This window comes from Meleagris gallopavo, chromosome 1 (genome assembly GCF_905368555.1).
Source record: "Meleagris gallopavo chromosome 1, MGAL_WU_HG_1.1, whole genome shotgun sequence".
Lineage (NCBI taxonomy): Eukaryota > Metazoa > Chordata > Aves > Galliformes > Phasianidae > Meleagris > Meleagris gallopavo.
In genome coordinates, this window is record NC_139404.1 from 145567193 (window position 1) to 145583922 (window position 16730).

The window sequence follows — 16730 nt, forward strand, 5'->3', positions numbered from 1 at the left end:
CTTTATTAACATTCCCTACCTCCTTTTCCTTGAAAATTCACTGGTGAAGCTTCCACTGACTGGAAAAGGGGAAATATAACTTCAATTTTTTAAAAGAGGAAAAAAAAAGTCCTGAGGAACTACAGGCCACTCAGTGCACCCTCTGTGCCTGGAAAGATTACGCAGAAGATCAACCTGGAAACTGTGCTAATTCACTTTAAAAATAGAGTTGGCTTCAGTAAGTCAAATCATGTCTGAAAAAATTGGTGGCCTACTACGTTGAGGTTACAGGGTTGGTGAATAAAGAACTACAACTGACAACATCTACAAGGACTTCAAAGCCTTCAAAGTACATAAAAGTTACAGGAAAGATGGCGAAGGATATCTTAGAAGTGTAATGATAGAACATGGGGAAACGGTTTTAAATTAAAAGGATATTTAGATTAGATATTAGGAAAAATAATCTTTACTCAAGTAAAAGGGTGGTGAGGCACTTGGCACAAGGTGACCAGAGAAGCTGTAGATGCCCCAACCCATTCAAGGCCAGGTTGCGTGTGATCCTAGGCAGCCTGATCTATTGGGTAACCACGACAGAGGGTTGGAACTAGATGATCTTCAAGGGCTCCTCCAACCCAAATCATTCTGTGATTCTAAGATTCTTTTCCTCACCTCATAAGATAACACCACTATGGCCATGGGTTAAGTCTACAGGGCAAGAGAACAATGTACATAACTGCAGCAAACTGGAGACAATTTTGAGCCCCTCATCTGTCAATACTACAGCCAAGTGAAAACTGGATTTCAGCCTGTCCACTTTCTTTTAATACAATCAGTTTCATTTAACTTCACTGTACTTGAGTCTTAGCTTATTTATATCACACTCAAACTACAAAAGATTACAGAGCTAGGAAAGAGAAAACTGTTCGAACTTCAAACCAGCTCTCTGAATTGCAAATTACCTACAGCGCAATGTATCATTTGAAACCTCAAGTAAGATACAGCAGTTCCGGCTAAAAGACTTTTCTGATCTCCAAATCATTCTTCAGAAAACTTTGCAGATGGAAAACAATTCAATCAGTGGCAGAGCAGATTTAGTTTTACAAGAATTGCAGAATCTTCAGAGTTGGGAGGGACCTTTAGAGGTCATCTAGTCTAACTCCTCTGCAATAAATAGGGACATCACAGCTAGATCAGGTTGCTCAGAATCAGAGAATCACAGAATGGCCAGGGTTGGAAGGGACCTCAAGGATCATGAATCTCTAACCTCTCTGCCACATACAGAGCCACCAACCTTCACATTCAATACTAGATCATTCAATACTAGAGTCCCCTCCAGCCTGACTTTGAATGTGTCCAGGAACAAAGCATCTAACATTTCACTGAGCAATCTATTCCAGACCTTCACCACCATCACTGTAAAAGACTTTTTCCTTATATCCAACCTCAATCTACTCTCTTTAAGCTTGAAGCAATTTCCCCTTGTACTGTTACCACAGATCCTGCTAAAGTGTCTGTCCCCTTCTTTCCTCTAGCTCCCTTTAGATACAGAAAGGCCACAATCGGGTCTCCCCATAGCATTCTCTTCTCCAGGCTGAACAGCCCCATCTCTCCCAAGCTTGACCAAGGTGCAAGACCTTGCACTTGTATTTGTTGAACTTCACGTATTTCTCCTAGGCCCACTCCTCAAGCCTGCCTAGGTCCCTCTGGATGGCTTCCTGTCTCTCTGGTGCGTCAACCACACCCCACAGCTTGGTATTATCAGCAAACTTGCTGAGGGTGCATTCAACCTCACTGTCAATGTCACTGACAAACATACTAAAGAGTATCAGTCCCAGCACTGACCCCTAGGTGATACCACTCATCACTGGTCTCCATCCAGACATGGAGCTATTGACCACCACTCTCTGGATGCAACCCTGCAGCCAGTTCTTCATCCATTCATCAAATCCATATTTGGATGAACAAATATTCCATTATTTCTTATGACTTAACATGCTACCAAAGAAAGCAGCTCAGTAGATTTCAACTGATTTTTTAGTTCATATAATTACTTTAACTACTGGTTACAACTTTATCTTATTTAAATGCAGCAAGTCCACTTTGACTTCAAACAATCTCTGTCCATTCACTTAACTCTGATCACAGTTAAAGTCGTCTCTGAATTTGTTATGTAGTAAAAATTTTAAAGGAAAAAAGAAGAAAAAAACAACAACAAAAACAAACACAAAACTGCATTAGGGCAGCATGATTCAATACGCTCCAGAGCTTACACCACAAATGCAGTAGAGTTTTCCCCTGTCGTAGTAAATTGTCAGAAAATACCATAGTGAACAAAACCATTAATTACCTCTTTTGTACACAGGGGTACTTGCTAAGTCCACTATTTTGGTGAAAGGCTGCCACATTCATAAGCAATCCAAGAACAGCTTGAGTTCCAGCAACAAATACTACTCATGTGTGTTTCAACAAAAGGTGATCCTTAGGAAGTTCTCAAACCATCCTTCTATTGTGAACATAAATAATCACTAACTCTTTGGGAAGATGAAAAATCACTAATTCTTTTTTAGCTCCTTTCTATACTGTCAAATGGTATTACTAGGAAAGTTAAAGAGTGCATACATTCCTTATTAGCCTCTAAATCAGTGATTATAATACAATACACTATAATATAATATAATACACTAATACACTAATAATACAATAATCAATGGATTATTGTTTCTGATTTTTCTTCTCCTAGGGTTGGAGGAAAGAAGAGAATGTTAAAAATCCACAGTAGAGAGCACAGCCCTCACTTAAGGTGAGTACAGTTGGTTCCTCAGTTCTACAAAGTCTACAGCCCTTGAATCCAATACAGCATATCCTGGTGCAAAAAAAGACTAATATGCAGAAGTTGGGAGGAAGAATGGAGGCAAAAAACAGCAAGTGAAAGCTTTCTTTGTACATTTTACTAGTGATGTCCTGAACATGACACCCATGGACAGCTGTATTAAGCAGACTAATACAAAACTAATACAATACTAGCAATGCTTCCAGAAGAGAGAGAGCAACTCACCTTTAACAATATAACAATACCTAAACTTCAGAAAGTGAAGGCCTTTGGATTCAGAGTGATGGTCATGAAATGGCCATTAAAGCTAAGTCCATCTGCTAATGCATTTTAGCAGTCGCTGGAAAGGCAACTTCTTAAACTTGTACAAAATTAACATATCACGTTCATCTAAGTGGCCATAAGCACATATTACAGTACTGCAAGATTTTGTCCTTAATGTGTGAACTCTATAACCTTTTCCATCAAAGGGAACAAAACCATACACTGCCACTATTTCTCACATCTTCCCAATTCCTGACCAATTTCTGTATTAACTTTCAAATTCATAGAAAATTGAGTGGTATGTAGGGAAATCACTTACACACAATTCCACCAACAGCCCAGACAATTACTAATTTGCCAGATAGGTTGCCATCATGCATTGGAGCTACTAAAGTTCAACCCTCACTTTTTTATTATTATTTTTAGCAACTCAGAGTTTTTTTAGAAACTCAAAAACTCAAAAGCCTACACAACTTGAACGTTGATCCTAGAAGTATATCAAGAACAAAACACCCATGTATTTCCATTAGAACTAAAAATTAACAGGTAAATTACACACCTAAACCAAGCAAAAATGAAAATGAAGAAGTTTGGAAACAAATAGCAGAAAGCCTTACCCTGAAAAGCTGCTGCATTACGAGATATTAAGAATTTTAACATAGCACTAGATGTTTGAAGCACTTGCTGTATATCTTGCTTTGCTGCAGTCTGATATCTTTCCTCCATCTTTTTGGTACAGCATGTTGGATTTTTAGAAGTACAAACCTGGAGATCAACACCTAGAGAAAGAAACAATTGCAATGATTACTATGAGATAGAAGTTCACTATACACAGAGAAAAGAGGGTTTGTTTGTTTTTAAACATCGGTATATACATTTAAAAGAAATGCCTAGAGTTTTAAAGACATTTAGTGTTAAACAAATTTAGACGGCAGTAGTAACTAAAATTCTGTGTGAAGAGTACCTTTATTACAGTTAATTAGTGTCATATAATAGCATTACCTTGACACCGTAATCTTATTTCAGTTGTGAAGATTGCTAACTAGTGTTGGTAAAATACAAAGGAATGCAACGTACATTACTTGGAATACTGACTTGCTAGCTCATATGATCCAGCCCACAGGTTATAGTCAGTCTCATGCTGTAAATCTTGGGCTAAAAAGAGCTAACTGCTACTAAATATAACAGAACAGTGGAACGCCCATTCCTGATAGATACATAATAAACATATTCATACTGACTTTCATATGGAGCAGTCATAAATCCTAGTCTAACCTATTTTACTGTTTCTTTCTCTAATGACCAGCATTCCCCACGTATTTGTCATGACAACTTACCACTTCACTAACAGGATGGGAAAAGCTCATAGAAATGAACATCTTTTCAAATGTTTGGCACATTGAAATTCAAGAGGAGCAATTCAGTACTGTATACTTATTGTACACTAAAAAACATCTTTTATGTGCCCTGAGGATTCAAGTTGGAATTTGTGGTTGTGGAGGAAGAAAAAAAAGCAAGAAATTCTAAAGTGAAAAATCTGTGTTACCTTGCCTTTATACATGCTTTCAGCTATTACACCATCTCTTTGAACTTATTTCCCTCCGCTAAATCCACAAATTGTAACTCTTCTTAAATTGACTCTCCTACTGTTTTTCCATATTTTCTCTGATAAATCATTCTACATTCTATGTTACGAATACAGTTACGGAAAAAGGGAAGTATACATGGCTTGTACTTCTCATATTCCATTAGTTACCTTACATAAATTAGGATGTTTTAAATAACGTGTTCCAAAAAATTCAGGCAGAAAAATTAAGCTACTGAGCAGAGTATGCTGATGATACCAAATTGGGCACAGGGGCAGATACACCAGAGGACCATGCTGCCATTCAGAGAGAATTCAACAGGCTGAAGATTATGGGCAGAGAACATCACGAAGTTCAACAAAGGCAACTGCAGGGTCCTGCACTAGAGGATAAATAATTCCATGCAGCAGTACAGGTTAGCAGAGTTAGCAGCCCAGCAGAGAAAGACCTGGGAGTGCCAGTGTGCAGCAGACATTGGTAGCAGTATACCCTTCTGGGCAACGTATCTTGGGCTGCATTAGAAAGAGTCCAACAGGCCACTCTGCTCTTATGAGGCTACATTAAACTAATATAATGATTATAGCAATTTTAACATGCTCAGGTCAGATCTGCTATTAGCTCAACCCTTTCAGTTCCACACTGGATATCAAAAGGACTGTTGTGATTTAATCTGGCAGGCTGCTGTGCACCACACAGCCATTTGCTCATTCTCCACCAGGGGGATAGAGAAGAGAATAGGAAAAAAAAAAAAAAAAAAAAAAAAAAGAAAAAAAAAAAAGGAAAAATTTGTGGATTGAGATAAAGAGAGTTAGAAAAGGAAAAAACAACAGCAATAAAAATATACAAAACATATGCCACTGGTTACTTATTTGGAGAAGAAAAGTTTGTTAAGTGCCTGGATTAAAGTTCATCCAAATGGAGTATGGAAAACTCTTTTATCCTGTTTTTCTCTTCTTGTTCAAGACACTTGTAAATGTCTCCTTTGTGATGGTTTTGTTTTTTTCTTTTCCTGTTTTTCCTTCTGTGTCTAATTATGATGGGGAGCAGGGGAAAAAAAAAAATCACCTGTGGAAGATTTGCAGTTTGCTAAATTGCTTCAACTGTGATTGAAGACCCAGAGTACAATTTTTGGCTTGCTGAACTTTACGTGAAAAGATGGAAGCAGAAAGACAATGCAACCAAAAATCCAACTAATGAACCAACCCTTCAAAGTGCTTAGTGTCCACTCAGAACTGATAATTCATAAACTTGTGATCTTCTGCTGCTTTTTCTTGCTTTGAGTTGCGTGCAAAAGGGCAATGCACAGTAATGAGAGTGCAACTGTAGAGAGAATTACCAAATCTTATCCTTGTCAGTGCTACAGCAGTGAGATCCCATGAAAATATCACTCATGGTTGCTTCAGGAGTATGAGTTCTGTTTAATTACTGCTTTGGGCTCTGGACATATCCTTGGTTCTCCCTCTGGTACAGAGGTGGGAGGATTCAGAGACAGAGGCTACAAGGGAGCTGCAGTGGATAACAGGCAGTAGATGAACAGAATCACAGGGTCCTGCCACATAATATGGCACAAGTGATTTACTCCTCTCTCTCCTTGTGCAATTTGAAGACTTCCACACTTCAGTTTAGTTGCTAATGAGGTAAAGAATTAGATTTTAGCACTGATTAAAGTCAGTGACTGTTAAGTATAGAGATACCATGCTTTTTTTCCCTGAAAACATTTATTGAGAACTTAGAAATACTCCTTTACGCTATAAGTTTATTGAATAAAGACTATGTTTTTTTAAGAGAACCAATTTTTCTTCTTTTTGACCTTCATCTGAGAACACATCACAGTGTTTTAACTCAATTCCATTTCTAGTCCATTCTAGTCTAGAATATAAGGAATGCCTGATGTTATCCTCAAGTATAACACATAGTAATTTGTTTTACTACCAACATAAAGGCATTCCATTCTACAGAACCAAATCACAATAGTTAATAAACTTTAGAGAGATTTTTCCTTATAGTTAAAAGATATAGACCTCTTGAGACTATAGTCTTTCTCTAGTTTTACAAAGAACAAGGAAGATACAATTTAAGCAATATATGGTATGTTCTAATTAAATGCATTTTAAGAATATTTACAACTGATTTCACTTATTATCTTTCCTGTGATGTACTTATAAATTTAAATATGCAGAAAACTATTTGTATTTCTTATAGTTATCTCAAATGTTTCATTTTTGAAACACAGAAATGAAAGAGCAATTGCAGAAGTTATCTTACATACTCTAACTGGTACAGTTAATGTCAGTAAATCAGTGTAGTTTAATTTTATTGAATGAGAGTTCGATAATGAGATTCTTTCATTACCATTCCTTCATAAGGAAGGCTTTCAACCTTTTCTCTGCATTAATCCCACATTACTAACATTTCTACTTAAGCTGCTTCACAGTACATGATGACTACTTACATTTATAAGAAACAAAATCTAAATCCAGTATTTTGCTTCCCCAGATACTTCATGATGACAAGTCAGTTTAAACTCTTTTATATGTTATATAAAAGATTATAATACAACCATTTCCACTAATTTCAAGATTGTGTGAAGATAAAGATGATGTTAAGAAAGTAATAATTTAAAAAAAAAAATTCTGAATTTATGTAAGTTATAAAAAGAAATAAATAACAATAAAAAATAGATCATATAATTTACATAATAGATCTGACAAAAACGGTAAGCTGTAGTTTACTTAGCAAGCTGTAACAATAGCAGAATACAATGACAATGTCGATGTTCCTAACCAGGACAGACATTTGACCCAAAAGCCAAATGATAGCTCATATTCATGCTGTTGGGGGTTTGCTTCCCCACCCCTCAAGTACACTTGTCTAGAAAGCTAGTTGTGGAGGTTCAATGTACAGAGCAATTAGCTAATTAATTAAGTATGAATAATCAGCGGTCCATTACAGTTTTATAATCACAAGCAAAAATTCATTTGTCAGCAAATATCTGATCTACTTCTTAAAAAAAAAAAATGTTACTAAAATTAATTTGCTTCCACTAACTGCATAAGTAACAAAGCTTTAACCCATGTCACTGGCAGATATGATTTCTGAGCCTATTATAACAAGAGGACAGCTCTCAGAGAGATTTCTGATCCTCTTCCAAGAGTGGTGAGTATTTAATATTATATTACAATTTAATTGACCTTGAAAGAAAATTTAAGCTGGGACAAACAAATCAATTATATAGGTTATATTTCATAATAACATCATTCCACAATAAAATCATATTCAATAATATATTCTTTAAGCAAATACAGGTAATTCAAACTTTGAACAGTCTGTCATATTCTAACAGCATAAAAATTTCTTCATCCAGTCAATAAATATTCTCAATTAGAGAAGAAAGCTTTTCAACTCAGATTTAAAATTTCCATGCTCAATTCATGATGTGGATGTTTTACTGAAAATTTTCTTCAATACTGACTGAAAAATAGAATCGCATTGCAACAGTTCAGTGGCTTGTATATTTGATAACAGTTTCAAAGGACCCATTTTTGAATCAAGTTCCCCTTTGCTGGTTATGTTCTTCTATCTGAGCACTTGGGTTTGAAATAGATATGAAAAATTGTGCATTGCCTCAACTGAGAATGGCAATTCTAATACTGCAATGAAATCCATTCCAAACTTGAAAACTGTGAACATAATGGCCCAGTTCCAATTTAATGAGATTGATGTTCACAAGAAACAGTTGCTCCCCAAGCCCAGTTGCTGCACTGAGACAGTACCTAGTGGAGGTCCAGAGAAGTTACAACCATGTCATCTCATACTAACCAAAATTTAGGGCTGAGTGATCTGGCATTGACAGATAATGCTAAAGTGATTTCCAAATACAGCCTTAGCACCTTTTTTGAGAAACTAAATACCATGATACAAGTGTTTGACACCTAACAGTAAATCCATAAAGCCAAACAAATTAGATCAAAGTGTTAGTACTGGATCTCCTGTCACCACCCCAGCACCACAACATGCTTTGGACATGGTGTTGACCTGCATTATGTAGCAAGGATAACTACACTAGCTCTCAACCCTCTGGACATGAGCCAAACTGTGCCATTCAGACTCTGAACCAGGCATCAGTACTTGGCCCTCTCTTATTCAACAACTGATCCCAATTTAATAAGCAGCTAGCAAGCCCTAACAATGATGGAAGGGCAACAAGTTCCCAAGACACTACTCAAAACCAGCATGGCCTGACCTGAGCACTAGCAAATGCCAGGAGTGGGAGCAGATGCCAATCCTCCTAGCTGGGATGGCAGCACCAGCTTGCAGACTGGACATGATGTCCTGGTGTCTATGCAAACGAGAGATGGAAAAGTGGGCAGGAACAGCTGAGGCCACTTGGCTTATTCAGCCTTAAGGAGACTGAGGGAAGCTTCCTCATGAGGGGCACAGAGGAATAGGTGCTGATCTCATCTCTCTGGTGATGGCAAAAAGACCTAAAGGGACTGCTGAACATCAACCATTACGCCCCGTAGCCAGGAACAACACACTCCATTGCTAGCAGCACCCAAAGGCTCTGTCCATGGAATAATTATCATGGTGTTTTCCTGTTGTTCCTTTAAAAATAAAGCAGCAATGCATGGGTCCCTCAGCAGAAAACCCTCCCAGCCTTGTGGCCGGCCCACCTCATGCTCCCCACCAGCACAGGGCCAGGCTGCAGCCATGGTCCTGGCAGCAACTCAAACTCCCACTCACCCAACAGCTGCCCCAGGTATGCATCTCCACACCACTTACCTCTGGTGACTGAAGCACACCCTGCAAGGCCCACCTGCCTGAGCCAGTAAAAGTTGAGGAAACACAGGTGATGCTGTGGGGATGGGCTGAGAACAGCTGCCACCAGCCCTACAGCACAAGGCAAGCAAACACGCTCAGCCAGAGTCCAGGAACAAATTAGGATGGGGAAGGTTCTGCTGGCACCCCAACATATGCAGTGGAAGGCCATGAGGTCACAATCCATTACCTGGTGACATAACACTATTTTACTGTGACATCAAAACTAGTTGCCCAGGGTGCCGTCACCCTGTGAAGGCTTGCCCAATTTCTCAGCACATTAGTCAGCACCAGCACTGTACCTCTGAACAACCACTGGGGCTGTTGTGGTGTTGCTGTTGGAATCTCCCAGTAGTCACCCATGCCTATTCCTAGAGTTCCCCACTCTGCCAGAGGCCCTCTCTGATGAACGACAAAGGTACCCCTCAGAAGTAACCAGCAATTTCATTTCTTAGAAGCAATGATTTCTTCTTTCATACAAGGTTAAGAAAAGCTGACCTTGCACAAAACTTTTGTGCCACTTTCACAATATATATAGACTCTGCTGCTACAGTTTTGTTATTAACTATATACACAGATTCAGCTCACATGCAGTTCTTTGTGCATATAGGTACATATGTATAACTCTCTACTATTAAAATTAAATAACTTAAAGATTAGATGTATTAGCCAAACTGCACTTAGTATTCTCATTGTTTAGCTCCGCCTAGCTTTCAAGCTTTCTGACATTTTGTCTCTTGTAATTCAGAAACTAATGTGAACTTTTACCTAAGCTTGTTACAGACTGTAGTGTAGCTTCAAGAAGACATTCAGACTTTTAGCAAAACTCTAATACAATAATGAATATTTGTTTATGGTTTTAACTGACTCTTCAAATATTCTCTTCTTCCTTTGATTTTATGGTAAATACTTCTTTTAAGCAGCATATTTTTAACATGACCATCATTCCCAACCCTAAGGGAACTTAGCTTTTACTTTAAGACTGCTAATGACACACATACAAAGTACATTTTATTGACCTAATTCTATTCCAGCTCATTAAACACAGCTGCTTTCAATGGTCAGGAAGAAGTAACTGAATACAACATGTGAAAGAGTACAAACAACTAAAAATGGAGTGGTTGCTCAGAGTCCACTGAAGGGTTCTGTAATTATTCCATTAAAATGCTACAGAACAAGCAACAGAGTACAGGACAGTGTTTGAGGAGAGTACACCAGCAACTGAATCAGGACTTTCTATTTCAGAACAACCTAAAATGAAAAACGCACATTTTTAAATGTTTTTGCAAGTAAAAATCTTACTGTCCTAGGCAAGAATTGTTCATTGCCAAGTATTCTGAAATACAGTTAGAAAGTTTTCTAACTGTACGAACAGTGGCTCTTTTCAGTACTGAATTCTGAAGGCTCTATAACTACAACTTGCTTTTTATCCAAAACCAAGGCAGAGAAAAAAGTGAAATAATTTACTCTATAATAAATATACACTAAAATATACAGTTAAAGTCTAGGAAAAGTTTTATAACTGGAAACAATCTCAATGAGAGTAGAAAAGAGCTCAGCAAGAATAAAATATAATAATCCATAATAATAATTCTACCTATTTCCAGAAGATCTGGAACTGATTTCAGTCTTTGATTCATGGTCTCCACCCTAGAAATCCGTATTTTTAGTAACTTGGGATAAAAGCAAGTGCTGGCAGGATGAGGATGTTAATGACCAGACATGGTAAATTTCTGCCCGTCTGCTTAGGCAAATATTTTCATGAGATCAAATCCAGAGACTAGAAAATCCCAAAACAGACCCAGGATTGTCACGATAAACAGTCTTTAAGAGACAGCACTGAAGTACCCCTGGCTGGAAGCAGTCGTTCAAACAAGTGGTTTACTGCAAAAAAGATTCGCAACCTGTATCACGCAAGTCTTTCTCATGCTCACCTTTTAATATCTATTCATAAACTAATAAACTAAATCAATAATAAACTAATCTTTATTATAGCCACTGCCCCACATTAATTATCGCCATTAAGATCAGTGTAAAGTACTTCAGCATTGCTAAATAAAAGAGGTAAGGATCAGACTCAAGCACATAATCCTGGACTGTCCACCCTGCTAACTTCTTTGGCTCTATTTAGATGGCTCCATTTAGATGGCTCCAGAAAGTATCTTAATGCATTTCTAGAGAAGATACATCCTACACATGACTTTCCAAGGACATCACAGGCAGCACTGGTACAGGTTTGGCTCCTTTCTAGCATCCTACAAGATCCCCTTCATACTGGCAGGCACCCAAGCAAGATTCTTCTTACATTTTACAGAGAGACAGAGGTGAAATGCTACCTGCATTCAGGAGCTATCAGCTTATGCTCACAAACATAATACAGGCAACAATCCTTACAAAACACAGATGTGATAAAATGGACCTCAACAACTGATACCACTGCATAATCCACTTCCTGTTCTTGTTCAAATCCTTTTCTGGACATCTGAACATGTTCAACAAATAGCAGAAGCACACACAGATTCTTGATTTAACCTCCAATAAAGCCAAAACCCAAATTCCCTGAATTTCAACTGTACTGGAAACCTAAATTAGAATTCAAAGAAGTGTTTAGGGTTGCCTGTGACCCAGACCTTAAGCTGATTTAACTGCAATGTTAAGCTGAACTAGCAAGAATATTTTAACTTGAATTAGCAAAACAGCATTAGGCACCAACTTTTTCTGACATTAAGACATTCTTCAAGCAGTTTTTTGCCTCATTTATTTAATTCTGTACATATAACTGTTCCAAAAAGTCTTTGCAATAAACTTCAAACAATCAACGTCTTCCTTCCTTTAATTATGTTTTCTATTCTTATGACACCATAAATGGTCTCCAAAAATTGCCAAAAAGAAGCCTAGCTTGGTTCCTAAAATTAAAATGATCTGTTCAGAGTTTGGAACAAAAAAAATGGGATTGATTCTACAATTCCAGAAAATTTAACTTTTTTCAATAAATCATTGAACTTAGCTTTCTGGTGCAAAGAGAAGCCTGGCAATTAGATCATGCTTAATCACTTAATCAGCTGAAGAGCTCTGGGCACCACTGACTGCTCCAACCACCCACTGCCATCATCCATTGCCAAAATGCATGGGGCTGAGGGTTCCCATGTGGTGCTCACTCCCATTCCAGGAAGCACCCCAGAGGATGGCAGCTAACAGTCCTGCCAAGATCTTCCAGAGGCTCCAGTAAACCACAAACAGTGCTAGAAGCCCACTCATAAACAGCCAAATTGAGACTCCCACAGGCAGCTCTAACACCTATTTTCACAAGTCAGCACCAACATAAACTGCTTACGTACAAGGACATATGTTGATGGTAAGACTGTAGACATTGAACCTTCCCACCAATATCCCATTACATGTTGTTGCTGTGTGACAGATGGCAGCAGAGGGGCAGTCTGACAGAACGGTGTCTGATATAGTAGTGCGTATGAGGCGTGTCACTGAATTCCTCCATGCCAAAAACATGTCAAAATAATTCATCAGTGCTATCTGAACTTCTGTGAAGCTCAGTGGATGTGAGCACACTGAGGGTTGGGTGGTGCGTTTCAGCAGTGACAGTGGATCACCTTCTGCTGGTAAAAAATTTTGCAAGCACAAGATGGAGATTCTTGTTTGTCACTGGCAAAAATGCACAGCTAATAGTGGTGATTATGTTGAAAATGTTCTGTATGTTATGTTCTGTAGCTGAGAATTTGCTCTATCAAATAGTGTTATTGTGCTCTTTGTTGTAGTTTCCACGGCAATAAATAGGAGGCATTACTTTTGGAGTGACCTACATACATAAATAACGACTACAGTTATTTTCTCGAAGCAACGTTTCCTCCCTTCTCTCAGTATGCAAGTGAACGTATGGCACCAAAATAAATGACAGTGACAAAAGTACAACAGCTACACCAGACTATGGATGGAGAAGAGCACAGCAACAATCAACATATCGTTCATAGTGATGTTACTCACACACACAGTGAGCACCATTTATGTCACTGACCCGGCTTCAGGGTTTTGGATTTTTTTTTGGTTGGTTGGTTTCTTTTGCTTGTTTGTTTGTTTTCAGACAAAATATCTGCATTTGCACAGAACCTGTCTAAGCAGGCTTTCCAACAAAAGCATTTGTCTTCTTTTTGGTGAAGGATATGATAAAAGCTTAAGCTACAGACAATGTAATAAGGCCTTGGATACTGTTATGTGTACTGGTGACCTACCTAACTACAGTATCATAATAACAGATAATCCTAAATTTAATACAACGTTACAGAGTGCAGTTCACGAGTCAGTCTGTCAAAAGCTCTACTTTGAAATGATTCCTGTTGGAATAGATATAACACAGCTAATCTCTGTTTGCAGAATAAAAATTTATACCAATTATCTTAGAAGAGGAAGAGACGATCAACATTTTTAAGTATGGCGGACGTTAATTCAACTTTTGCTGTATATAGAAGTCAGTTTCTGTCACGAAAGCACTGATTCACATTTACTAATCCGCATTTAAACGTGAATGGATTTTACACATAGGAATATTATTATTCAATTATGTGCTTAGAGAATAAAAGTATTTTCTGTCTCTATGTCCCCAAACGCAAAAATATCCTTACACTGCACTTTCGTAGTACAACTGAAATCAACCGATATACAAGACTGGAAGAAAACAAACAAAAATCCAGAAAGGTACTTCTCGTTATATACATGATTTCCACTTTAGAAGTTTCATTCTCAATACAACACTACGATGCACTCAAATTTCCATTATTTAAGACTGATAACACTATGAATTTTATTTAGATAACGTGTAGAATACGTGCACATCTACCGGCTGCAGCCGTGCCAATCCTCCTGTGCCGTTCGGCGCTCACTCCACCGCCCGACCCACGGCTCTCCCCGCCCGTCCGGCGGCTGAAGAGCGACTCGCAGCTCGTTGCTGCTGCTGCCGCCGCTCCTTCCCGCGAGGCCCCCCGCTCTCCGCTCACCTGCCCGCGGGAATTTCGGGACGCTCCTGAGGAAGCCGAGCTGACGCAGCTGGAAAACTTTCCGGACAGTCTCGCAGCTCCGCGGCTCCCCATCCGGAGGGGCGGGGGTGGCCGCGGCGGCGAGCAGCAGCAGGACGACGCTGAGGCTCCGTTCCCCCATGCCCATCAGCCTTCGCAGAGAGCGCGGCTCAGAAGCCCCGGAGCCTCGCGCTGTCAGGCAGCTCGCCGCTCGCTAGCGCCGCCCGCCGCCCCCTGCAGGCGGGCCCTCCCCAAGGCCGGCTGTGCTCCCCGCCCGCCCCCGCCTGCGAGGAGGGGCCTCGGCGGCAGAAGGGCACTGCCCGCTAAGGAGGGCGAGGATGGATGCTGAGAAACCTCGCAACCCGGGGTCATCACACTAGAATCATACTAAAATTAGGAACTCCTTCCACGTACATATTTTAAGAACACAGTCACCAATACAGCTGGAAGTTTTTTCTTAGGTTGTGAAACTGCCCGTGATCATTCTGATTCACATACAGCACGAGTCTGTCCTAGCTTTCACTCCAATCCTGTATCTGTGGCAGCAATTTAAACACAAGACTGCAAAATTGTGAGGAAGGTGTGAATTATTCTGAGCACCCATGTGAATAAGGGCAACAAAACAGCACATCAGCTATTAAAACCTGTGTTAGAAATCAACTGCTGAGCGAGGCAATAAGGCATTATGTTCACATCTAATCCACTGAGTGACAGCTTAATTCATTACCTGTGCAGAGAACTACTCTTTTCTTTCTCTCAGCCATTTGTACTCATGGACCTGGCAATTTCCTTCAATCAGGAAATTCCAACATACAATATGAATATGTCCTTTAACAGAATTTGTTCTACTGTCCTTACACAGCTGATAAACAGAACCATGATGTATTTATAATATATATATAATACATAAGGACTGAACAAAGAAAACAGGTTACAATCTTTCAATTGTACAGCAAAAGAGATTTGGGGCTCTTCATGTGGAAAAAGGGGGAGGAAACAACTGCAAATAAAAATGTGGTTTCAACCAAAACATAAATAATTAACAATTAAATACCTTGCCTGTACACTGTTAGTAGATAGTAAATCCCTTGCCACTCAGTAAAACACTTGTTCTTAAAGAGAACACTTTTGAATACTGAAGAATATCACTGGAGAAAACAATTTGGATGTGGGAGGCAGAAAGCGTAGGATCTTACTTGGCAGCTTGAAGATGGTAGAGGAAATCTTGGGAACCACAAAGTGATTCCTCAACATCCAATACAAGACACACTTGTTCACAATAAAGATACAAAAATAATTTATTAGAAAAGAGGGGAAAAGTCTTGCCAGATAAGAAATACAGACAAATATTCTCTTTAAAATTTGAGTTTCTTGAACTGTACAGAAGTTCACCATCAGCAACAGATGATACCAGAGCCATGGATTTAAAACATTTTATCATATTTCCTGTTGATAATGACTCACTGAAACTTCTATGCTTCAATTCTACAGGTTAAGGGAAAAGACTGGTAAGAAATCAAATTTTCATCTTTTATCTTTTTATTTTCTCTTGACATACAACACTACTTAACTACTTACTTAACACTACTTAACACTAACTAACTTCTTACATACGTAGCTAACATTCTTCTTTAGACTGTCATCTTGCTTGTAAGCACTGAAAACCCTTTATTTGGCTGTGCTATCCTCCCTGTACCCCTTTAGAAAGCTGCTACAAAAATAATTTTACTTACATCTGCGTTTCTCACGCCCTTTTTGCCATATCAAACAAGCCATTTAGCTTTGATTGCAAGTCCCTTTACCATTCCCATCCCACCCATGATGCTAATTTCCAAAGGACTGCAGCACCTGCCCCCATCTCCAGCTTCTAAAATGAAGAAACTTTCATGCTATCTCCTATTTTGTTTTAGATATCTGAAAATAGTTCAAACATCTGTTAAGCTTTCTTTTTCTTAAGTCATTCTTCAAGGCTCTCTCAGCCGCGAGTCTTATTTATTATTTTTACACACATCACATCAATTAAGGAAGTTCTTATTAAAACCATGGACTGTGTTCACTACTACGTTCATATCACGTGCCTGCAGAAAATTCAGGCACCTACTTCTGAACTAATCCACAATCTTCCTAAACTCTTCTTGGCTCTGATACTACCCTCTTGCTTTGAACTTAGTAGGGGAACTCAGCACTCACATGGAGTTCCTTGAAGCTTTAAAAACAGCAGGGAATTAA

General features: G+C 38.9%; 1 protein-coding gene across 1 annotated transcript in view; it reads right to left on the reverse strand.

Annotated features, from left to right (window-relative positions):
- GPC5 (glypican 5) overlaps nt 1-16730 on the reverse strand; it is a 657195-nt gene that overhangs the window by 616529 nt on the left and 23936 nt on the right. Inside the window, exon 4 of the mRNA XM_085226445.1 lies at nt 3691-3852. Within this exon, the coding sequence (XP_085082571.1) occupies nt 3691-3852 (162 nt within the window). The remainder of the gene's footprint in view (nt 1-3690; nt 3853-16730) is intronic.